Source organism: Pinus tabuliformis, chromosome 1_2 (assembly GCF_031772625.1).
Source record: "Pinus tabuliformis cultivar Carrire ecotype Pingquan chromosome 1_2, CPIR1, whole genome shotgun sequence".
Lineage (NCBI taxonomy): Eukaryota > Viridiplantae > Streptophyta > Pinopsida > Pinales > Pinaceae > Pinus > Pinus tabuliformis.
This window is the reverse complement of record NC_142298.1, coordinates 101,104,374-101,131,637: the sequence shown is the minus strand read 5'-3', so window position 1 is coordinate 101,131,637 and position 27,264 is coordinate 101,104,374. Positions and strand designations below refer to the sequence as shown.

The following is a 27,264-nucleotide window of genomic DNA, read 5'->3' as shown; positions in this document are numbered from 1 at the left end:
CCTTTTGGAATTTCCCCAATGAGATTGTTGAAAGATAATTTCAAATACTAAAACATTTTCAAATGCCAGAGTAATTGGAATTGTCCTTAATAGGGAATTGGAAGGAAGATCTATGTTCATAAGACTCTGTAAATTTCCAATTGAATTTGGAGTAGATCCTAATAAGGTAGTTTGAGATAAATTCAATGAACATAGCACTTAGAAAATTGTGAAATGAAATCTATGTGATTTATGGTTTTGAAATGATAACAAATTTGTACCATATTCAAGAAACCTCTATCCATTTGAAGCTAGAGAGGCCAACTTAGCATAAAACCTTAACTTTCATCACTCGCTACTTTATTAATAGGAGTAATGAATAAAACATCTTCCATATCCCATTGTTTTGTCAATAACATTAACTATCAAATTAAAGTATTCACTAGAATATAAGAAGCCCTATTACAAGAAGCCAAATATATACATGGTCAACAAGAGTCCTTTGAAGAAAAGAAGGTTTGAAAGGGTAAGGAAATATCTCAGACATGTCTCCAACAATGTATGGGGATATAAAATTTATATATGATATAATTATAATATAACTAAAAAAAGTTTTAAATTGTTAAAAATTATAATAAGTCATAGTTTTGTAACATAAATTTTCATGTCTTTCAACATGATCTTTAGATCAAAATTGTATACTTAAATATTCATGCATTGTATATAGTTCACCATCAAGTTCCATTAATGGCTCACTAATCTCATTAATAAGAAAATTAAAATATCATATTTAAGATTAGAATTTAACTATTGAATTTTTATTGATAATATAAACAAATTATATATAACTGGAATTTAAATGGATAAAATGATATATTTAAAAGAATAGAATTGTTCTTGATGTTTCATCAATTTGATTTACATGAAAATTTAAAAAATCACATCTAAATGGGAATTCAACATTTAAATTATTGTTAATGACGTAAACAAATTAGTTATGGTTAAATTTAATATATTAATCCAGTAATTTGCGCTCTAAAGATAATACAATTAGTTTCATATCACCTTTTGTGAGAGAGGTTGTTATTTTGTAGATATGAATAGTGACATCATGGATAATAGTAATAAATCACATTAAGATATAATTTTTTCATTTGGTTAATAAAGTGTTATTAAAGAATTTAATTTTCACATTAATAATAATCATAAATAGATAGTAAATATGAACAAAAATTTGGTCAAATAATTAATCAAAAATGTAATTAAAATCCAATATAATTCATAAAATCAATTCACTGATCTAAAAAAGTGTGTTTATAAGTTATAGTTGATTGTTATTTTTTAATTATATCCTTTCATTTATAGACAAATATATAATGAAATTAATTTGAGACAATTAAAAACATTGTCATTATGAATAGCCAATAAAATAAACCAATGTATAGTTGGAATGTCACAAAAGTGTGTACTTTTTATTTTGATAATACTGACATATAAAAATAAATACTAATAGAAGTTTACTTCAATGATTATAACTTAAAAAAAAAAAACAAGTGCCATTGTATGCACAATGGAAATATTGAAATCTTTTGGTATTGCAAATTTCACAAACTAAAATGAGGAAGAACTATGGGCATTTGATGCATGTGTATCACTCCTTGTTGCATTTGTATTGCTAAGCAAATTAGATATGCTTTGCCTTAATCTCCTAGAAGCAATTGCATTTGCCCCCAAATCATTTCTAAGGTTCTCCAATACCATTACCACATCTCTCATAGTTGGTCGTTCATTGGGTGAATCTTTTGAACAAACCAAACCAACTTGTATAAGAGAAGATATGCAATTGAATACATTGTTTTCTTCAAATTCATCTCCTTCCACCTCCCTAAGAAGGTTGTTGTCAATTACCTCCTTAACGCTGCTTGGAAAGGCTAGATTTACCCACTTGTGCAAGTTCAGGTCTCCAGAAAACATATCATTAGTTGGTCGTTTCCTCGTAAGCATTTCCAATAACAAAATGCCATAGCTGTAAATATCTCCTTTGGTAGACACTGGCTGACCGAATCCATACTCTGCATTTAAGATAACATTCATCAAATTTTACTCTATTGTTCCATACAAAAATGTTGGTGAGACATTTAGAAATGAAAAGCAAACATTTAACATTCTAAATGTCATACCTGGTGCAATATAGCCCATAGATCATTTCAAAGAAAGTGTTGAAGTAAGTGACTCAGAAGAGGTTTCATCAATTAATCTTGCAATACCAAAATCTGTTACATGCCCTGACATGTCTTCATCAATAAGCACATTATTTGGTTTTAAATCACAATGCACTACCTGCACAAATGAATCATGATGAAGATATTCAATGGCATGGGCCACATCTATTGCAATGTCCAATCTTGTTTTTAGTCCCATTTCACATGCATCTTCACCATTGTTGTCATTTGTATTAGGATACAAATGCTTCTCCAGGCTTCCATTAGACATAAATTTGAACACTAATCCTTTGAAATCAATGTTGCAACATGAGGTTATGATTTTCACCAGATTTCGATGTCGAACCTTTTGCAAGACGCTACATTCCGCTTTAAAACTCTTTTCAGCCTTGTCCTTTAGCAAATGGAAAACTTTTACAGCAAAAAGTGTGCCATCAATCAAAATTCCTTTATAAACTGAACCAAAATTCCCTGTTCCCAACAAGTTGGCCTCGACAAATCCATTAGTTGCTATATGAAGCTCTTGATATGAGATCCTTTTGTGCTCCAACCTTTGCAAAATGGCTTGTGAGGAATCAAATTTTTGCACAAGCATATTTCTGTTCCAAAGGAATCCCTTTCTTTTGCAAAGGAATCCGAAAAGTAAACAACATAATATAAAAGCAGCAACTCCACTCACTGGCAGTATCAATCTTTTTACAAGTGCAAAATGATGTCTTGGCGTTTGACATGCAGGCAGTTGAAATACTTGCGGTCCACAAAGGCTAGGATTTCCAATTAAGGACATGACAATTGTTCTATTTGCAAAAAACCCTCCTTCTGGAATTTCCCCAGTGAAATTGTTGAAAGACATATTCAAGCTTTCAAGCATTTTCAAATTCTTGAGTGTGACCACTGGTATTATACCTGATAAGTTGTTCAAAGAGAGGTCTAGACTTGCAAGGCTTTGCAAATTTCCAAGTGACTCTGGAATAGACCCTTGGAAGGAATTGCGAGATAAGTTCAATAATTGTAGCTCATTGCAACTTCCAAGTGCAGGGGGCATTTCCCCAATCAATTGATTGACAGAGATGTCTATAGCTTGAGCCATTGCAATTTTACCAATCTCTGGGGGCAAGGAACCTTCTAATAAATTCCATGACAAATTCAAATAGAATTGTAGATTAGAAAATTTCCCAATTTCATGTGGTATACTTCCAGAGAGCCTATTGTGAGATAGGTCAAGCAATTCCAAATTTATACAATCTCCTAAGCTGGAAGGTATGGTCCCTGATAAGTTATTGTGATGAAGATGGAGTCTTCTTAGTTGTTTAAGGAGTGAAAGGGAATTTGGAATCTTTCCAGAGAGACTATTTCCACTAAGGTCCAAGAGACCAAGGTGTTGTAAGCCTTCAAAATCGTTAGGTATGTCTCCTTCAAAGTTATTGTTACTTAAATACAATCTTTCTATTTTTAAAAGTTTTCCTAATGGTGGAACATTACCATTTAGAAAGTTTTCACTTAAATTTAATAAAATTAGGCTGCTAAGATTACCTATATGTGGAGAGATGTTTCCTTGTATTTTATTATTTGATAATGTTAACATAGATAAATTAGTAGAAAGTCTACCTATAGCAAGTGGCAAAACACCACTTAATTTATTGTTGTGCAACCATAAACTCTTTAAATGAGAGCAATTAGTGAGAGCAGTAAAAAAAGGCATGTTTATAGCATTGCCACTATCTAGTTGATTGTTATTCAAAAGTAAAAGTTCCAGAAAAGATAACTTAGCCAACTCTATAGGCACGGTCCCACTCAGCTTGTTATTACCTAAAATCAGTTGTACTAAGTTAGAAAAATTTCCAATAAACTTTGGAATCTCTCCACTAAGTTGATTTGCCCCTAAATCGAGAAGTTGCAAGTTTAACATATTTGACAAAGATGGGGGTATGTGACCTGACAAATCATTTAGGGAAAGAGAAAGATGTTGCAAACGGGTGAGGCGGCCCAAGGAAGAGGGAATGGTACCTGTCAGCTCGTTGTTTCCCAAGTAAGGAATCTGCAATTGCGGGAGGGAACCCAACTCCCTCGGGATATTTCCGGTCAGACGGTTGAAGGGGAGCAGCAGGAGAGTCAATTTTTTGCAGGTGATGAGTTGACTCGGAATAGGACCGGTGAGACTATTGTATTCCAAACCTAATTCAATCAGCGATGAAAGGTTTCCCAAGGAAGAGGGAATGGTACCTGTCAGCGCGTTCTCTCCCAATGCAAGCACTTGCAAAAGCCGAAGGGAACCCAACTCGCTCGGGATATTTCCGGTCAGCTTGTTGAAGGAGAGCGCCAGAAAAGTCAAATTTCTGCAACTGCAGAGTTGAGTTGGGATATTTCCGTCCAAGCCATTGTCGTTCAACAAGAGCTCCCTCAAACGAAAGAGGCGTCCCAGTTGATTGGGGATATGACCAGTGAGCTCATTCCCTGAAAGATCGAGCGTGCGGAGAAACGACAAATTGCCGAGCGATGGAGAAATGGAACCGCTCAGATCCATGTCAGTGAGGTTGAGGGATGCCACTCTGAGTGGATGACGGCTGTTGCAGGTGACGCCGGTCCAGTTGCAGAAGGGGTTGGCGGGAGTCCAATCTGCGAGGGAATTGGTGGCAATGAGGTTCCTGAATTCCACCAGGGATTGGTGGTCATTGCGGAAAGAGTGGGATCCTTTCCCAGGGGTGAAGGAAAAGATGAGGAGGAGAAAGAGCAGATGAAAAGCAAAAGAAAGAGAGGGCATGGTGGTCAAGATGGAAAGGGGAGGGGAGAAATGCAGTGGGTATATGTGTATGGGTGGAGAAGTGAGTGAGTATTTATAAGGAGAGAAACCGCGTGTTTCGGCGTCGTGAAGAATACGTAGTACCGTGTATAGTGTGAACGTAGAGAGGGGAAAAACGTGAAGAACAATGCATCAATAATGAGGCCGTTCCTCTCTGTCAAAAGTGGTTTCCGATGTTCTCGTTAAAACATGTATAATTATAAAGTTTCGTGCGAATAGTTTCCAATCATGAGGCATCAATCATGAGGCCATTCAAAAGAAGTCTTTCAAAAGTCTTCCGATGTTGTCGTTAAAACATATATAATTATAAAGTTGGGTGTGAATGACGGAGGTTGAGGGAGGCCACTCTGTGCTGACGCTCACGTCAAAAGAAGTCTTTCAAATGCCTTCCACTGCTGAGAAAAGTGGTTTCCGATATTCTCGTTAAAACATGTATAATTATAAAGTTTAGTGTGAATGGTTTCCCATTCAACTTGATCATATAAAATGAAAATTAAAATTTATTACCAATAGACGCACGAACTCCGTGTGTAAGCGGTATGGAAACCAAAAACTATCATGGAATCCCATCAGTAAATATAAGTTGCTTTAATTTACTAATGATTAGTAATCATTAGTAAATCTCCCGTCCGTTCTAATAAAAAAACATTATTTAATAACAAAGTTAATGTCACATGGGTCATTAGTTAAAAAGTGTTCCACCTCCGCGTAGAAAATTGGATGCCGATGTTGTCGTTGAAACATATTAACGCTCATCGGTTAAAAAAGTGTTCCACTCTGCCGAGAAAATGAGTTTCCGGTGTTTTCGTTGAAACAAAGAGCTATAAAGTTTCATGTGAATGGTTTACCATTTAACATGATTTCCCACCTCCTTTTTATCGACCAATTATAATTTTTTGAATAATAAAAATAAGCAGGAAATCAGTGTCTCACTAATCTGTAAACCAAAAGCTATTATGTAATCTCCAATCAGACATTACTCTATTTAATAATAGAACTTCCTTTAATTGATTAATAAACTAATATAATAATGCGTTACTTTGATTGGTTAATAAAATAATCTAATAATTATTTGATAATCGTTGTTTATTTTGAAACCTTTGATTCCGTATTGTTACATGATAACCATTTATTACTTATTACGAAAGATTCGGCTACCAAAGATTTCGCATAGAAACCACATCGGTGAATGAAATCATTGGTGCTCTTTTATCGCAAAGCATCGTCGTTCGACCAGCCTCGATTTATGTAAACTCTATTTCGTTAATTTCGGTAATGTGAAACAGAGTTGTGTTAGAATTAAATGGTTTGAAAGTGGTCATTATCAAGCGATTTATTTTAAATTTTTGTGTTTATGTTTTGTTGTTGTATTTTCTAGAGGTTTATGGCCTGCTCTAGGCTCCTCTCTTTAAACCAAGTCTCAAATAGGGGATTTGAACCTTAGATCTCTTAATTTTCACATATATTTCATAAAATAGATCTAACTCGGAAATATATTAAAATTGCAAATATGCACAATAATTGCAAATAATCTCAAGAGAAATACAAAAACAAAATATAGAAGCTTAAGATCTTTATTAATCAAAACTCTTGAGGTAGGATAACATTATAAAACTACTACTTAAGGAAAGAGATCACTCGACAAGTCATCGCTTGTCAATACAAAACCAATGCTTTACATGTCTCAATGGAAAGTCTCTAGCCCTCTATGTAGGTTTCATACATACAATACCATGGGCAATAACCATGGGTCTTTCAATACCATATATCCAATACTATGGGCATATCAAATTATTTCATAACTACTTGTGGTCTCTTTCATTATGTAGGTTAACCACTTTATTTATTAACTATGGCTCATTTATTTATTATCCTACATCGCATTATTACTTTGGGTACCTCCCTCCATATTATCCCCCCTAGGTATACTACATTTCACATTACTTCGATCAACATATGAGCTACCCCCCAACAACATTTTGCATTTATGATTACTAAGTTTAAAGAGATTTTTTTGTAGCTCTCTCTTTAGTTTTCAAAAAATAATAATTTATGAAAATCAATGTTACTAGAAATATTCTTACATTGAGATCTAGTGTGAGAATAAGAAAAGTATTCTAAGATAAAGTGTTTTCATTACTATAGATGATTTTCATGAACCTCATTACTTGTTTGTTCAAGATGATTCTTTAGGATTCCAAGGATCTCAACACAACTGATTAAATAATTATTTGCATTGGGAACTTTGAACTTGGCAACAACATATTTTTTAATTGACAATGTTAGGTATTCATATAAAGCATTAAAAGGTGTGATGGGTAGTCTTGTGTCACCATTATGCAAGGTGTAACCATTTGTGTCACCGCAATTCACAATCATTCACAAAGTTCTTCAAATATCCTTCAAGGCATTTGTTTACCACTTTGTCCATTTTTCATTGGATTGTATTGAATATTTATTGTTAATGAGGTTCCCACTTGGTGAAACAATTCCTTTCAAAAGCTGCTAGTGAATATTGAGTCAATAATTTAACCGGCTTTATCTTTTTCTAGATACTCAAATGGGGTGAGCATATTTTGTTAATCACTCAATGTCTGTAAATATGATATTTGTTGTCTCTTTGTGGACCACCACTACTATTGGAAAGATGTGCCAAGGCACCTATTGAGGAAAAACTCTAACTCATCTCAGGAGAGTAAACACCTTCCAACCTTATTCATCAAAGAAGGAAACTTCTAAAATTATTGGGGTCTTGGTTGTAATAGATTCTCTAATCAAGCTTTAGCTTTCTTGTTGTACCCTGCTCTTCTTTTCCCTTAAGCCTTACATGACAAAGCGGGTGAGGTGAAAAACATAGAAGAGTTTGGGGCCATTTTCAGAGAAACAGATGAGCTCAAAGACCATATCAAACCCACTCAATCAGAAAGTGCTCTGGAAAATATTTCCAACAATATAAGAAAGTCTAAAATTGGCCTCCTGGATCAAAATATAAGGGCAGTCAACGTTGGACCCATAAATGTCAAAATCTCAGAGACCCTATGACTCTAGAATCTCATAACTTGTTATAAATTCAATTTCAAAAGGCTTTCAGGGACCAGGGATCCATCAATTCTCGGAGTCGAGGTCGTCTATTGACGTGACCCTGTAACAAAAATTGAAGGCTTAGACCCCGCAACCATGGAACCCTTTAACCTTTTGTTAACTCAATTTTCGAAGGCGCTAGGATTGAACCATTTATAGAAGAAATTTCTCGCATAGAAAAGCACCAGGGACCCTTCTCTCTCTCCTCTGACCGGACAGGTGGAAAAATATCATTAGGAAAAGGTGACGCTAGCAACCATCCACTGGGATGGGGACATATGAAAAACAATTTTGAAGTTTTAAGGTACCCAAAGGACCCTTATATGGATGGCACATCGATTAATCACACGTTGACATGTGGCTTGGTTGATGTCATCCCAGTAGTACACCCCAGAGGGTCGGACCCCTCTAACAATTTCAAATTATGTTTCAAAAGGAGTCAGGCTTTCAAGGACCAGGGGACCAAAGCATCGGCATCTGGGTTCCAGCTTAAGAGTAAGCGGCACCATTTTTCGGCACGGAGGAATCACCAAGTGGTAGTGGGTCTTCCCCATTTCTCAATTGAAAAGGACTAAAGGGCGGCCACCTACAGAGCAGATCATCATCCTTCTTGAGGCCACCTCACTCGGGAGAAGCTCCAGTCAGTACACAAGTGCAGTCGTTAAGCTGATGCTTGCCCCTGGAAAGTTAGAGTCAAAAAAATGTATGGTGCAAACCAATGGTTGTGAATAATTTTGGTGGATCGAGCCTTGCCTCCAACTCCACCCAGGGACCTTGCTAGAAGAGATAAAATGGGCCCGCCACCTATCAAGGTAGTGAAATGACCATGTCAACGATAAGGACCATTATCAGGGAAGCGTGGCAAGCGAGTGTGAGACTGTTTGATACATCACCCTCCTCCCTTGTCCTCCACCCAATAGAGTTCCTCCGCATGTCTCCTCCCCCCATGCCATATCCTCCCTTTCCCACCTAAAATCCCCGCAAACCAATAGTTACATCCCACGCACTGACTGTTGCAATCTAAATTTGTCTATTTAAAACTATTCTATGTCAAGCCATTCCATCTGTTTGTAATTGCCTCCAATCAAATTCCAACTAGAGTGAAGACTTTCATGCACTCACAATGTTCTATTCCCTCCACTAACCAGGAAATCCTCTACCACCCTCATCAGGAAGAAATGAAGAAAACCAAGGGGAAGTTGAAAGCCCCCGTGTAGCAACCCACTGGCCCATTTAGAGAAACCTTTGATGAAAAGTTACCGGGGGCGAAACTATTTTCAGACATTGTATGCATCAGGGATTCAGGGCATTCCTTGTGGGAGGAATTTTACAAGTATTTTGAAGATGAAGGTCCCCGAGTGACTGTCAGAATAGTCTTCGTCAACGATGAAACCCCCACCTTAGAGGCAACCCCGCAGGACACAAACAATTACTTCATGCACAGAATTAGAGCGAGGCCTCACATTCTAGCTTACACTGACATGGTTAGATGAGGTATTGAAACGATGGATATTGTAGAGAGGAAGTTCCACACCATTAAGGGCACCACAATTGATTTGTTTTTAGAAAAGCCTTTCAGGAGATGTACCACTTGCCAAACCCTCAATGCGTTTATGACAAAAATTATGTGGACGACATATGTAAAAAGAATGAGGATCCAACCAACTCCATTAAAGACTAGAGGAGTGACCTGAACAAGCACAAAAAGGAGCAAGATGGTAAGTATTCCATATGTTCACTAGCTTCTCCTTTTAGTTAAGTAGTTTCCATGCTCTGTAGGCTACATGCATTTCCAAATGTGTCTAAATTCCCCAATGATTGGATCCCTCTAATTGATGGATCTTCTGATGGCTACATCTTCAATTGGGCCACTATTTTATCAAATAATCTAGCCAAACACATTCTAGATTTCCACTCTTCCCATATTGTCCGGGAGAAAAAAATGCCTTCATTTTATATGTCAACCTATGTCATGGAATCCCTCTATTATTCCCTTGACTTTCTAGCCATGGGATGGAAGTGGACCATCTTTGATCCAACACAAATTTACGTTTATCATGGTATACTCTGTGAGACCAATTATTTTTGTCATTTCTATCAAATCTATAACATGATCATGGTCCCAATCTATGAAATCATATTTGAAACTAAGCCCCCGAGAATTTCCTGGGAAGATATGGAAGACCCTAGGAGGATTTGGAATTGTTTTGGTGAAGAATCATTCAACTACATCAAAGTCTTGGGCAGTCATGCACCCCCACATGTCTTGCCACTATACATCCCAGACAAGTTGTTGTGTAGGGAGGTGGCATACCAAACAGTTAGTAACGAGATTACCAAATCCTTAGAAGATTACAAGAAGAAGACGTGGCCTCAATTCCCCCTGACTTTTGGAATATTCTCTTTGGCCAACTATTGGCATGTTGAAAAGTAACTAAAGCCTGTTGAGATATTAAAGTTGGCCACTATTCCTATTGGGCTTTATGACCATATGGAGTGGAAAAGCAAGTAGCCCTGAACTCCGGTATCAGAAGGTTCCTCCATGAAGAAAACAAGTTTGACAAGTTGTTTGCTAAAGTAGGTTCCTATGATTTAGTTTTGAAAATGGAAAATGAGGATTTTTCATTCCAGGAGCGAGAACAGTTCCTCAAATTTAGAAATGCAAGACTGCCACCCTGCCATTATATTTTTTGCAACTTCCTCTGCGACGGAAAATATATTTAAAGGATACCTTAGTATCTACTTAGCAAGGGAGTTCCTCCCAACAATTGGACTCTCCCCAACAAAAAGAAATAATAACAACTAGTTCTTTAGAACCTGAAGGACAATTGCATACAGTGGACCCAAACTTGGAGCAGGTCTGGGAATAGTTTGATCAGACCCTCAAGCAATCTAAGAAAGGGGAAAGAGGGAAAGAGGTCTTAGAGGGAGAAAATATTTTCCAGCAGTTGACTCCATTCAATATTCCACCTTCTCAGAAGCACATCAAGATAGAGAAATCCACAACTTAGAAGACACCAATGGTTACCTAACCTGAAGTAGAGATTATCCCAGTTAATCCTACTTTAGAGATCTTCCTTGAAATTAAAGAGATGCCCCCAATGGATATTTTTTACAGCCCTGTGCATAAGGTAGTGGTAAAGAGAGGAAGGAAGAAGAGAAATATAGTCGTGTCCCAGGCCTTAGTTTTAAGGAAAACCTCCCAAGATTCCCTCCTTGAAGTCCTATGAAAAGGTACTTCAGTTTCCCCTACTGAGGAACTTGGAAAATTAACTCAGTCCACAGTTTCATATTCTTTTTCCACCATGGAAAAAGCCATGGAAGTTCAAGAATTGCTGAGAGAGAAGGATGAGAATATTTCCTCCTTGGAATGGGAACTCATAAATAAGAAGGAGCAATTGGGAGCACAGTGGAAATATCAACTAGATCAAAAGGAGATTGCATTGGTAGATCTACAAAATAGTTCAATTCCCTTCAAATTCATCATGCAGAGGAGGTTAAGGCTAAGGATAAATAACTCCGAGAATCCCATCAAAAGATAAAGCAATTATAGCGGAGGCACTTCAGCTGAAGGATTTCAAGTAGGAGTCCCATGACTTGAATGTACGACTACAAAGGCAACAAAGATGGTTCTGTGAGAAGTTGAACTTGATTTAGGAACAATGAAGATTGGGAAATGATTTGACTGATGAATTAGTGGAAATTATTTCATGTTTTGATGAAGATAAGAAGGACCTTATTGAAATGTTAGAATGGCAAGACAATGTTGAGGGGAGGAAATCTCACTTTCCTAAAATTGATGCAATGCATAAATAAGTTATCCTTAAGGGATGGACGGCCCAGATATGATAAATTAAAAAGAACATTAGTGATGTATGTGAGATGTAAAATGCCTTGTTGGGACCCATTAATGATTCCTTACTTGAATCGAATCTAATCTCCAACTGTCTCAAAGATTCCTTGCCAGATGTGGAGAGCCTACCTAGGAATTAGCTTCAACAGTGGGTTGAGTTCACATAGAAAGTTAACCAGTTAGGAAAAATTGATCTCGAAGCTAATTGGCACTTTCTGGTCAAACCCCACACCAATTGGTTGGTTTTGAAATCACTCACCAATATCTCCACTCAAATGTTGCCACCATTGGGAGAGGCTATCATTAGCAGTGAAAAACAAATCAAGCCTTATTCTCCTCTTGAGCTGGTGATACTCCTTAACCTTCAAAAATCATGGAAAAGATGGATAGTGGATTATGGGTCCACCTCGACGGATCAAGCAAGCCAATATTGCAGATCTTTTCTGATTTGAAATCATAACATATCTCTGCCATTTTGACAGTTTTTGTAAATATTTTATTTTCAAGAAAGAATCAAGTTGTTATGTAATAATTAGAACAACTAGGCCTTTGGTACACTCACATAGATCATTATTTTAGATAGTTGTCGCACTACAAAATATTTTGTAACTATTTTTTGCGAGGACTCTTCCTATAAAGGGGAAGAGGAACTCATTTGTAGGCATTCGATTTTCTATTTTAGAGGCTGCAATTTTCTGCAAGTTTTGCAAGTTCTGAGGATTAATGATATGTATGTTGTTCTGAAATAGTAATGAAGAAGATTCTGGTGATTCTAAGCATTGATATGTGGATTATGTGCTCCTATCTTTGTCTATGATTTTCATATGAGTTTCTTTCTTCTTAGGAATAATGTAATTGTAGCTGTTGGAAATCAATCTTGTATGTCACGTCTATCTATGTCATGCTATGGAAAATGGCACCTATAGATGTAATATTGAAAGCCTTAAAATGCACTCCATGGTTTCTAATTGCATTTCCTTTGTCTACACATTATTTAGTTGAAGCTTAGTGCATAATATTCTATCTCTAGCCCTCTGCGCCGGATTTCTTTCTTCATCTCTTCCGTCACCTATGCTACAATAGCTAAAGAATCTTCACTATCTATGTGTAGGCCACCATGGATGAACTTTAATTCTTTGGAAATAAATGTTGTCAATGTATCTAATGTGGTTGGTATCTAGGTATGATCACTGAACCAGATTTAAATAATTTTACATTTCAACTCTTGAGCAATAATGATTCATCTACAAGAGACTCTAAGATGTCCTAGACATTGACCTTCTCCTCAACCTGGGGGTTGTCTCTAGGAGCATCAAAATCTTATGTCGCCATTGTCAGGGAACGAAATAGAATATATTTGTAATGCCACCTCTCATATCTACCCACTTTCACCATCCTATTGGGGTAAACATCAGAAGAGGAGTTACTATGACATGACTCAACCTCCTATGGAGTTGACAAACCAAGACTTTACTGAATTCTCTTAGGTGCTACAGGACCCCCAAGAGCTAAACCATCCCTCGAGGTTCACAAACCTTGAGTTAACTTGCTATTTCACTGATCTAAACCCCCATATTATGGAATAACGATGCCTAAATTTGATTGTAATCCTCCAGTGGCATGCATAATCCTACAAGGGAGCGACTGCAATCTTTTTTACCCAGTTCTGTGCTAGCAGCTGCAAAATCTAAGACATGTTTTCAAGGCTAGTCACTAGACCATTGCCTAGAACTTGACGAGAATTTCCATAATGATGTATGACACATAGAAAAAGATTTTAACACAAAACTTGATTAGGGACTCACCCTATCCTATCCTAGCCATGACAGTCATTTTGTCAAACACATTATGAACATGCAACCTACAGGTTATAAATGCATATTTGAACATAGAGATCTAAAACTTATCAAAGTTTTACCAAGGAGGACTAATGCCCTCTCACAATAGTTGCAATAACATCTATTAGGTAATGCATTCAATAAACCTTCATTTATCAATCAAACATGATAAGAGCCATAACTTGGATTTGTCATAAAACCATGCTTATAACCAACATATAAGCAGATAAATACAAATAATAGAACCACCATTAAATCCACATAATAACAAGTACATTTAATCATGAAATATAAGAGGAACTTAGTTTTTATTTCCATATGCAAAGGCCAACCAAGTTAGGGACTTCCATGTACCACCTGACCATAGATTGTGTTGAACCAAATATTTCTTTCAGCCAATCACCCCCTGTGCCATATTCCAAGCACGAATATGGGATCTCATGGGATAAACCAATCAATAAAAAAACAAGGGAATCTAGATGTTAAATCAACTCCACCCTCACATTACTGTGATCCCACCTACACCGGTCTTGAGATCAAAAAACAAACCAATATTGGATGCCTCGGAATTCCTTCACCATCCCTTGAGTAATTTTCTTGTCTCCACCCACCTACTAAGGGCTTCCAGGAGAAAACCATCTCCACCTCCAACCCTTGGGATTTTCTTGAGACCACCTCACCCTGATCCAAAACCTTCTAGTAATCCAAAGCTCAACCAAGAATGGATCCCTTGACACCATGGTTGTCTAGAAATGGCAAGGCAAGGCTACAACTACTGTTGAAACCTAACAAAACCCATGAAATTAACAACAAATAACCAAATACACACATGCATATACCATGCATCCCGAAAATAGCTAGGAAATTATTCATGCAACCTGTTACTTGCAAGTATTCCCGTTGAAGCCGCTTCATCCAACCTTTCCTTGCTTGATCCTTTCTTTCATTTTCTTTCATTGTCCTTCCTTTTCCTCTTGGTGCTCTTCTCCTCTATCATACTAATTTGAAAACTAAACTGACAAAAGGCTGTGAAATGATCCTTAGAAGCCTTTTTATCATTAAGGCTTCTATTTTGTTCAATTTCCTCTATTTTTATTTCAATTTCCTTCTCATGGAAATATGTGACCTTTCACCCTTCCTTTTTTCCTAATTTCTTTTATTTTCATAAATAAAATGCCAATAGTTCCTTTTTCCTTTTCAAAGCCTTTCCCAATGCCTTTGCCAATTTCCCTTAACCATAATAAACAACAAGTGATTCTCACTAAGATGCTTTGCCCAATATTCAACTTGGAATACTTGTCCCATGACCTGGAGCTGTTACAGACCCCACCCCCTAGGGGAACATTGTCCTTGGTGTTCTATGATACCTACAACCAGCAAGACCACTGAAAACCAAACATACTACCCATGGAGCTTTATAACTCATCTCGATGCAATATTTACAATAAAAATCTATTGAAAATGTGACAATGATAACATTTACTAGAGATTTATGACACATCTCAGTATGATATTTACAATAACAAACACATATACTTATGCACATTTTCTTCAACTAGCAAATAACCATACTGTTTGTGGAGCATTATAAATCTAGCTCGATACAATATTTACAATAATATACACATATATACATATGCACATTTTATCTAACCAACAAATAAAATGATACGATGCTTGCATCCGCAACAAGAGAATCTATAGGCTCACACCTCCACCCTCAAGAGTAGTACCAGATTTACCTCCTTCCCAGGAAGTCTAGAATCCACCGTCAAAGTCAAACCTGCATCCAATCTCTAGTGCTAGAATCCTTGCACTACCTATTCCCTCAATGAAAAATTACTAGCTTAGTGTTCTAGGGTACACTCCCAATATGCATCTGATTCCATCTAGCAATGCTACTAACCAAAACAAATCCATCCCACGGCCTTCCCTTCTGTGCTACACAATCCCTTTGGAAATCCGATGACCCCCTTCATTGCAATCACTCACCTTCCAAGTTCCCGCACATCCCCTATACCGAGTGATTCATCCCTTAGCAAGGTCTCCTTGCATTAGAAGGTCCAAAAACCAAGGCATATCCCTGTCTCGAAACCATCATGCCAGTCATAACATGCTCATGGAAATCAATGGGAACTATTAGGTACCAGTGTCCCACAATGGCCATGCTCCTAAATTCTTTTCCAGCATACTATTTCCTATTCCAATTCCTTTTTCTGCTGCTGCTAACCCTTGTAGTCAATTTCAACCACCCAAACTGGGCATTACCTTTCTTTCCCGTACCAAGCACATAATTTCCATTAGACTAAAAATAATTGAAACTAATTCAAATCATACCTCTTTGGTGGCCCATCAATAAGGTACAATTGCAATTCCATTTAATTTTTGTCACAACAAGTCAAACTAGATCTTTGACCAAATCGTCATGTATAAACATATCACATCAGGTTAGCTCGAAACGAAACCATCATAAATCAGAGTCATAGATCACATGCATAATAAAAATGAAATAAACAGATACTTATCCTTTAATCAGTCCTTTGTTTCTATCTTTGTTCTTTATCATTTCTATACACACACTGAATCAGTTGCCAAACCTGGCAAGCACCAAGTGCCTTCTCTTTAAGAAACAAGGGAATCCAAAAATTGAACCACTTCCTCCCTCAATATCATCAACAAGGGTATCCTGAGACTATATTGCCTCAACCCTCAATAGCAACAAGGGTATCCAAAGGCTAAACTGCCTCAACCCTTAATAGTAATAAGGCTATCCCAAGACTAAACCGCTGCAACCCTCAATATTAACAATAAGGGTATCTTGAGACCAAAGTGCCTCAACCCTCAATATCAATAATAAGGGCTAGGAATTCTTGTACCTTGCTCTCTTATCACAATGTATAACACATACACATACACAATGGACAACACAACACATACACGAACACCTATTGTACAACACAACACATACACCTACACTTAGTCTACAACATGACACATAAACCTACAACTAGTGTACAACACAAGACATACACCTACACCTAGTGCACAATGCCACACATACACCTACAACCCCGCATAAAACATGACACATACACCTACAGCCGATGTACAACACAATACATATACATACACACAATACAATACCACGAATACACATACCATGATACAACGAATGTGAAATACCTATAGCGCCATATGAAATATACACAACACAAAATGTATAACATGTACACAATACCACATGTACATAGTGCCACCTGCACAACGTGTACACAACACCTAATGTACACAACACCACTTTCTCAAGGTGTACACATCATCCAATGTACGCAATACCATCTGCACAATATGTACACGACAACACATGCACATAGTGCCAAATTTACAACATGTAAAAAACACCAAATGCACACAATGCCACTTGTACAACATGCACAGAACACCATATGTACATAGCACCACTTGTATAACATGGACACAACATTATATGTACACAAGACCGTATATACCATATGTACACATTACTACATATGCAACACGCTTACCATACCACATGTTCGCAACACCACAGGTACGACATGTATAACATATACACAACAATAGCACTAAACAGTTGGAGGCTACACTGTCTCTACCAAGAAACATAGCTTCTAATTTCTTTCCACTATCCATGCTTTTCCAACATGTCGCAAATCACACTACTTTCATTCAGTTGATGTATCCCTCAACATTACCTACCATATCATAAACATAGACATAGTATAATCACATAATATCAATTCATATTCACATGATACTAACCTTGTAGATCTGTCAAGCTACTCTTCCACTTGATTCCTCATAAACCAGGAACCTCTTCATGCCATTCACCAACATAAGAAATCATTCCTCCATAATAATGATCTTTGATGATATTTTCAGACAACTGCATACATACATATAAACATCAACATAAAACGAACATGATCCTTGACGACCCGATCAGACAATGACATACATACATACATGTTATACATATATAGACATCAACATAATCATGATCACAACATAATTACCAGTTACCATAAGGTCAAGGTAAAGAGAACTCCCTTTATCTATGCACACCATGCACAACATTGAGAAAAACAATCCCCAACATAGCCAAGGCATATGATGATTCCGATACATTTAATTCACCTTTCCTGTTTCCTTGATCATGACTATCCTACCACCGTCAATATATCCTAATGGACCCAATCCAATCCAAATGGTTGTCATATTCTTATCTTCAACTTCCCTTTACTTATGCATCGGGCTTCATCCAAGTCTTACATTACCTGTTGGGTTTCATTAAGCTCCCTCCGAGCTCGATTAAATTTCCTCTTTCCCAAACCAATTCCCAAGGATCTCAAGCACAAAAGGAAGAATAAAAAGTAAATAAGAAGACAAGTCATGGAAACCAATAACAATACGACACCAAAAACAAAATGGCGTGTCCATGCACTAGAAGTAAACAAAACTACAAATCAGGCACAAACAAATCAGAAAAGACCGAAAGCACAAAACTCCCAACAAACACCCTGACTCAATCCCCATGGGTTCCCAATTCTTCCAAGGGAAATATCAACCTAAGACTTCTTTAAGATTTCATTGGAGCCTCTTATACCATGCAATCCCATGCATCATACTTCCATAAACACATAATTGTAAGGGCATAGATAAACATAACAATATACCAGTTACCTTACCTTGTTGTGTGAAGAACGTTGACTTGTAACTGAACATGTACATATATCATCTCTCAAGGGGCTTCAATTCCTTTATGAATCCAAACATAATTGGAAACCAACTATTATACATGCCAAATACATGTTCAGGAATTTTACACATATCCTCATAATGTCAAACAAAATCAAGGTTGAGACGACTTCTTGTATTCATGCAATGCACTCATTCATTTGGAATTACGGTTTCCAACATATCCAAAGGAATTATCACCCAATTCCTTTCTTGTAATTTTTACCTTGCTACAATTGAGTCTTATTGTGCATTGTCACATCACCCAGCTGATATTTATATTAAAAAATTCTCTTACCTTGTCATGCTAGTACCAAGCATGTTGCCCTACAACTGCTCATACATGTCAGTCACATGCTCCAAATATCATGACATCATATCTATTAATTTGAAATCAACCTTTACCAATACTAATATCCATGTCATAATCTGGAATCAACTCATATTCATAGTCATAATACTAAAACCATCACCTACTCGCACTCAAGTACATATCAACTGTCTCAACACATATTGATTTAGTACAACCATCTTGAAACAATATCATTCTGTTGAAATTCTGTGATCCATAATATTTATAAGTAGAACTTCGGCGTAAATCACATAAAGAGAGACATCGATGAACTAACCAGTGTGGCTCATCGTCAAGTTTGAACCAAACTTGTCCTGACGATGAGCCACACTGGTTGGCTCGAAATCGACAAATGTCTCTCTTTATGTGATTTACATCAAAGTTCTACTTATAAACAATATCATTCTGTCATGCAATCTTATAGACACATGTTCATATCATGCACTTAATAAAAAATCAAACAAATTATAAACATAAGATGTTAGCTAAACCAAATAGGCGACATAATCAAACTCATACCTCAATGTATCTTAGGGGAGACAACACAAGTTTGTTTAGATTAGTATGACACAATATCACAAGTATATCAACTCATACCTAAATATCATAACCATAACCATCTTCAAAGAGAAATCCATATAGCATGATACATATAACATCAAGATCTTAGGTGCAATGACCATAATTATCATGCATATGACCACAATGCATATAAAAACAAGTTATTATCATTCATGACTATCCGACGTGCATGCATATGATCACATTCATTAACTAACATCTATCATGTATATATAACCATAATAACAATAGATGATATGCATGCATATAGCCACTAGGAATATAAGAACCATTAACCAACATACCTGCATACCCAACATACAAACGTGTATGCCGATTTTCTCTTACCCTGAGGTATAGTGTTTTAACGTCGCTCTGATGATCTGCATCTCCTTCTCTATCTTAGCCAACACATCAACATCATAACATACCAACACCATCATAATGAAATAAACTTCATACAATGAACTCATGTCCAACAACCTTAACTATGATAATGCATGCATAACAACATGCATCTATCCCATCCAATCCAAGTATTGAACCATGCTTTGATACTACTCCGTAATTCCACCTCTCATATCTACCCATTTTCACCAACCTGTCGAGGTAAACATGAGATGAGGAACTACTATGACATGAATCAACCTCCTAGATCACCTTAAGGAAATAAAGTCAACAAATCAAGACTTTATTGACTTCCCTCAGGTGCTATAGGACCCTCAAGAGCTAAACCAACCCTCCAGGTGCCCAAACCCTGAGCTAACTTACTCTTTCACTAATCTGCACCCCCAGGCGTTGGCATAACACTACCTGAATTTGACTGTAATCATCCAGTCACATACATAATATTGCAAAGGAGCAACTACAATATTTTTTCAAGGCTAGTCACCAGACCACTTCCCAGAACTTGATGATACTTTCCAAAATGATGTATGACACACCTACAAAGATTTTAACACAAAACTTGGTTAGGGATTCGCCCTAGCCCATCCTAGCCATGATAGTCATTCTATCAAACACATGATGAACATGCAACCTATAGGTCATGAATGCATATCTAAACATAGGGATTTCAAACTTATTTGAGGTTTACCAAGGAGGACTAATGCCCTCTCACAATAGTTTCAATAACATCTATTAGGTCATGCATTCAATAACCCTTCCTTTATCAATCAAACATGATAAGATCCATAATTTGGTTATGTCATAAAACCATGCTTATAACCAACATATAACCAAATAAATAACAATAATAGAACAACCATTAAAGCCACATAATAAAAAGTATATTTACTCATGAAATACAAGAGGAACTTAGCTCTTATTTACATATGCAAAGTCCAACCAAGTCAAGGACTTCCACATACCACCCAACCATAGATTGGGCTGAACCAAATCTTTCTTTCAGCCAATCACCCTGTGCCATATTCGAAGCATGAATGTGGGATCTCATGGGATAGACCAATCCATAAAAAAACAAGGGAATCCAGAGGTTAAACCACCTTCACCCTCACACTACCATGATCTCACCTAAATCAATCTTGAGATCACAAAACTAAACCGAGCTTGGATGCCTTAGAATTCCTTCACCATCCCTTGAGGAATTTTCCTATCTCCACCCACTAGTTGAGGGATTTCTGGAGAAAACCATCTCCACCCCCAACCTTTGGGATTTTCCTTAGACCACCTCACCTGGATCCAAACATTTTGATAAACCAAAGCTCAACCAAGAATGAATCCCATCACACCATAACTATCCGAATATGGTAAAACCCAACAAAACCCATGCCATTGACAAAAAATAACCAAATACACACATGCATATACCATGAATGAAAAAACCAACTAGGAAATCATACATGCAACCTGTTACTTGCAAGTATTCCCGTTGAAGCCACTTGATCCAACTTTTCCTTGCTTGATCATTTCCTTCCTTTTATTTCCTTGTCCTTCCTTTGCTTGCTTGCTTTCCTTTTTCTCTTGGTGCTCTTCTCCTCTCATAAACTAATTTCAAAACTGAACTCACAAAAGGCTATGAACTGATCCACATAAGCCTTTTTTATCTATTGGTTTTAACCCTGTGCAAAAATTACTTGCAAACGAATTCTTAAAACAAAAAATATACATTGGAGAGAACAAAAAATAAATATACACAAAGATTTTCCCTTGGATCCCAAAATCAGAACTACCAGATTTATTTTTCATTATATTCCATTCAATGTTAGAGTGCATATATATACATGTCAAAGCATTCATAAACCCCAACCCATTAACCCTATATTAGAACAAAATCGTAGTTCCCTTGACTAGATCTACAAAATACCATGGGAAGAAAACCATCATGGCAAAATGCATGCACAAAAACCATGGGTAAGTCCTCCCAGCATCTTTGGGTCTGCCCCCAATCCTTGGGTTCGCATTAAAAAAAAATCCTAGGGCACTGCGCCTGATTTAACATACGACGCGTGGGACTAGTCATGGAATGAATATAACACATACCAAACATTATCATTGATTCCTCTATTTTCTTCAATTTCCTCTATTTTTCCTTCAATTTCCTTCTCATGCAAATATGTGGCCTTTCACTTTCCTTTTCTCCTATTTTCCTTTATTTTCATAAATAAAATGCCAATATTTCCTTTTTTCCTTTTCAAAGCCTTTTCCAATTTCCCTTAGAAATAATAAAAAAAAAGTGATGCCCACTAAGATGCTTTGTGCAACATTCAACTTGTAATACGTGTCCCATGACCTTGGTGTGATTTTTCCTTTATTAAATTTATTATATGAAATTTTAACCCAAGGTTGTTACAACATTTCCATGGGAATGATTTTTGAACATTTCTTTTGTATGGTGAGTAAAGAAAGTGTGGGTTGAGATTTCTCACCTAACAAGGTCCTCAGATTATAACCCTAGATTTTAGAAGGCCTCATACCCATTTAGATACCTCATAGAAGAAAATTCCTTTTGTCTTCGACCCATAAACAATTGTCTCAAGGAGAATTTGGAGAGAAAGAATCCCAAGAAATCTAGAGTCTGTTGTTTTTTTCCTAGAGGCCTCATCTTATAGCTATCATAAATCCAACATAAATATCTTGAAACCTCATCTAGAGTTTTAGATTTTTTGGAAGAACGTTTTCCCCTACCTGGTTTTTACTTTTCGAAAATTGATTCAGAATAAACCTCTATTAGTTCTGATCCTTTTACATATCATACCTTCCCATAATTTGAATAAATCAAAGATATTCTCCTTACTAGTCGATCTCAAACCCCCACCACTATTTTTCCCCAAATGTGTTCCAATGTGGTTCCCCCAACCTCTCAACCAAGCCCTGCAAGAAATCTTTTTCAAGTTCCTTTGAAAAATATGGTTGTCTCAAGAACATTGCTCGATAGATATGCTACTCTGAATCTATAAAATTCTTTTAATGCAATACCCCAAGTCTATCTTAAGCTCCATCCTAGATTCACTGGGGAAGATGATGTCACAACCAAAAAACACATTGATATATTTTATGCATTTGTAGAAAACTTGAATGTAAAGCACTTACATGTAGTCTTAAGGCTATTTGTCCAATATTTAGACGGGGAGGCCAAAAAATGGTTTCAGACCTTACCAAATAGAACAATTAACATTTGGGAGGAATTGGAAAACACTTTTATGCAGAAATCGAGAGAGAAGAAAGACCACATGTATTTCTTGACCAAATTTAATGCAATAAAGAAAAGACACAATGAAGATGTCGCAGAGTTCATAAAAATATTTAAAAAGTTGTTTAATGGCTTGGCTTCTAAGATTAAACCTACATACACAATAGCTAAGGTGGTGTTTGTTGGAGTCCTTGAGTCGGATGTCAGGTTTACCCTTAGAGAGAGGAAATCCCGCAGATTGGACCAGATCCAGACTGATGCTCTAGAAGTCAAAAAACTTTGCATTTGCAGGGAAGTAGAAAGGAAAGGGAGAACATTGTGATAGGAGAATGGGAACATAAGAAGTCAAATCCTTTGATCAAGCAAGGAATTCCCAAGAGCAGAAGTTAGATGAGATGAATAAGTTGATTAGAAACCTTTAAAATAAAATCATCAAGCTAGAGTTGGAGAAAAAATCCTCCTCGACAAATCCATCAAGGCCCTAATAGAACATTCAATCCCCAATATAGGAGACCTCCTTTACAACTATTGAAAAGAGAAAGAAGGGACCAATAAGGCAAAATACAACCTCCCCTATATTTAGAAGATGATCCTAAAGAAAGTATTTAATATGGTATTGAGGTTCATGAGAACCAATACTCTACTCTCTCAGAAGAAGAAAATGAACTAGAAGCACAAGGAGGAGAGGGGATGGTCAGAGCATCCATTTGGAAGAAGAAGAGATAGACGCATATTATAATCAGTCTATTTTTTGTCATGCAAGAACAATTGCATAGGAGATACAGTTTGAGATCCAAAAAAAGATCCCAGACACAAGCTAAAAGTGAAGAAATTGTCCAACCTGTCCCCTCAAAACCAACTGATAAAGGGAAAAAACCTATCAACCCTGATCCAACAACCAAAGGAGAAAACTCCCACCCCACCAATTCTAAGTTTGAATCTACAAATTCAAAGAAAATACCAATCCAAAGAAAGCCAATTGATCAATAAAACAAAGAGCCAATTGAGCTGATGAAGGTGGATAGGAATCCCTTTTTAAGTTTACATAAATAGTTCGAGAAGGTCAATATATCCATTCCCTTGGTGGAATTGTTGAAACAACCTAGTTATAAAAAACAATTCTGTGAGTTCATGGATGTGTATCATATTGTATCATCACATGACAGTCTAAATTTGAAAGAATAAAGGCCTGTAGTCATATTTTCCCCCATGTGGAGGACAAATACCCCTCCACGCCTCCATTCTATGTTACCTTAGTGATCCATGAATTATTGTTGCATAATTGCATGCTTGATTCAAGAGCCTCTCATAATAGTATGAATTTGACCGTTATGGAATAATTATGCCTAAAAATAACGAAACCATATAAGGAATTGTATTCCTTTGATTCCAAAAGAGTTAAATTCCTTAGGATGATCAAGGATCTGGTAGTCAATTTGGCTCAAATTCTTGTGAGGAGCATGGTAATGGATATTGTGGTTGTAGACATTCCTGCAAGATTTTGTATGCTCTCTCCAAATCCTAGGGAATGAAGCTTGGAGGATCTATCAAACTAGACCTTACATATGCCATTATTCTAGTATTTGGTGGAGAAGAGCATAGCTTGTATAGAGAATTTAGGTTTGTAAAAACTGTCACCAATGAAGATAATTTGAATAAATCTCCAGTGTATGGCCAAGAAAAAGACCTTTCATTCTTTTTGTTGGAAATGGATGATCAAGGTATGGAGGATACCCAAGTGGAAATTCCCTCACAATCCAATCAATAACAAATAAAAGTTGGTTGTGTGTGGAAGTTGTACTTTGATGGAGCCTACTCCAAGGAAGGAAATGGAATAGGAGTATTATCAAAATCCCCTAAGGTAACCTCATTCCTCTTTCATATAAGTTAGAATTTGACACTACAAACAACATTGTTGAATATTAGAGTTTGGCCTACAAGCTGCTAGATATTTGAAATTGAGTGTTTGACAACTTTTGGAGATTATGAGCTGATTCTAAAGCAGATTAAGAATCAATGCCAAACCAAGCATCCTAAGATGAAATCTTATAGAAACAAAGTGCGTGATCTAGTTGATAATTTATTTTTATCATTTAATATTCAATTTCTGCCTAGGGAGAAAAATAGAATGCCATATTCCTTGGTGACAATAGTTAGCCCTTTCAAACCCCCACAACATCCCCTGCTAAGGTATGAAGTGGAAGTTACGCATAGACCCTTAGTGCATGAAAATGTAAAATAATGGAAATTTTTTGAGGATGAAGATAATATTAAAATGTTTATGGAGGTGATTGAAGAATTTTCTAATGTTTTAATAGACCAAGAGGATGAAGACATTAAGGAAATTGAATGATCCAGGGGATCAAATATGATCAAAAAAGAAAGGGCTCAAGTTCTCCTGAAACCAATGCCAAATTGTAGAGCTCGTCATTCTGATTCCAAAGACACTTGAATTGCATAAATCTGAAATCATATTAGGAATTTATCGTATTATGAAGTTTTTCGAAAAGAGAAAAAAAGTTAACTTACAGGGTTGACTAGGCAGTTTATAGATGTGATGTGGAGTTATGTACATTGACATGTTGTTGACATCAGCGAGATGAACAAGAAATAAAGATCCAATTAGGAGCTGACATGTGGCCCAATGGTACGTGGACAATTAGCATGCTCTTATTGGTTGAAGGTGTTTTGGTATGGGAAATCCTAGAGTGGAACATGGACAAATCCTAGGGCACCATATGGCACTCTAGATGAGGCCAAAATTGGTTAGTTCGACTGACCAAACCTCCTCAGGTTTCAAAATTCCCCCCCCCACCAACCAACAAACTGCTCTACCATTGTATGACCAGTGTTCCTTGTTATACAAAGGTGGCGGGCTTTTATTTATTATCATATTGTTTGGAAATTGGGAGGAGGGTTAGGTCTGTGGGAATTCCCAATCGACCCAGCACTAGGTTTTATGACAACCTCATGATTGATGGTGAGATTTTGGAAGGGTGGGGCATATGACACCCTTCTTATGCCCCAGCCCATGATTATGTGCAACAACGGTGACCACGAGTGAGAGTTGTGGCAGGGGCATAGGAGAAGGGCGTTGTAGTTGAGTGTTCACCCATGGTTTTGTTGAAAATGTGCAACTACCAGTGGATGGTTAGGGGATGTGGGTACGTGGAACCCCACCTATGCTTAACCCTAGACTATATGGAGCCACATGACCAAGAGAATTTATGGGTCGAACCCAAGGCATGCGAATTGCCAAATCTATGCCTTTCCAACCCACCAATGAACCAAATTGTTGGCAAATTTGTAGGGGAATGAATTTTGTAAAGTGTTTTGCAGATTATTTGAAGGAGGCATATCATGGAAATTTTTCAGCTTTTTTGAGCCCAAGAATAGCCTACACAAGGGTTTTTGGGAATTTTGGATGCAATGACAATGTTATTTTTACGATTTGAGAATTGTATGTTAATGTATTTAAAAATTTGTGCATATAATATAAAGGGACACCATTGGAAGCTGGACTCAGAGATGTATCCTAGGAGGGGTGAACTCCGTCATCAATTTGTTATGTTTTGATGCTAGTTATTATCCATTTTAACTGTTAAAAATATGTAAAATCTAACATAGTTTGTTCTTTTGGAATCACGATCCATTGCCTAAAAGACAGAAACTAGTTTGCAAAACTTTACATGAAACCTTCATTTTTAATTTTAGATTAGTTTTGTATCAAAACATGGTTTTTGTGAAGGTTTTGAAAAAATTGCAAGTGTTTTTCTTGAATGATTACAATGTCTAAATTTAAAAGAGGAGAAGGAGTACTTGAAGAACCAAACCCTAAAATTGGTAGGAGGAGGCCACAAACTCCACAAAACATGGAACTTGAAGAAGGACAAGGACCATAGTTGATGTTTGAGGATGAGAGAGATTTTAGAAAGGATTTATATGATATGACTAAGGTGGTGAAAGTGTTGTACACTGAGAGGACAACATGGTTGCAATGAGAAAGTTCTAATCGACAAAAAGGTAATGGTGGTGATAGGAGCAAACCTCCACCTCCACCTCCTCCTTAACCTCCATATACACCTCCAACCTAACCTCCTTCTTCACCTCCTTCACCCCATAGACCTACTCCTCCTCCATCTTCGAAAGG

General features: G+C 36.8%; 1 protein-coding gene and 1 pseudogene across 1 annotated transcript; one reads left to right on the top strand and one right to left on the bottom strand.

The window, feature by feature from the left end:
- Positions 1-1,572: 1,572 nt before the first annotated feature.
- On the bottom strand, positions 1,573-2,637 carry LOC149204683 (receptor kinase-like protein Xa21). Its single transcript, XM_089393349.1, has 2 exons — positions 2,160-2,637; positions 1,573-2,051 (listed from the first exon to the last, which is right to left on the bottom strand). The coding sequence occupies exons 1-2, from the start codon at positions 2,176-2,178 to the stop codon at positions 1,591-1,593; spliced, it is 480 nt and encodes a 159-aa protein (XP_089249475.1). The 5' UTR covers positions 2,179-2,637; the 3' UTR covers positions 1,573-1,590.
- A 2,121-nt stretch (positions 2,638-4,758) lies between these two features.
- LOC149204682 (sugar transporter ERD6-like 16) overlaps positions 4,759-27,264 on the top strand; it is a 112,646-nt pseudogene continuing 90,140 nt past the window's right edge.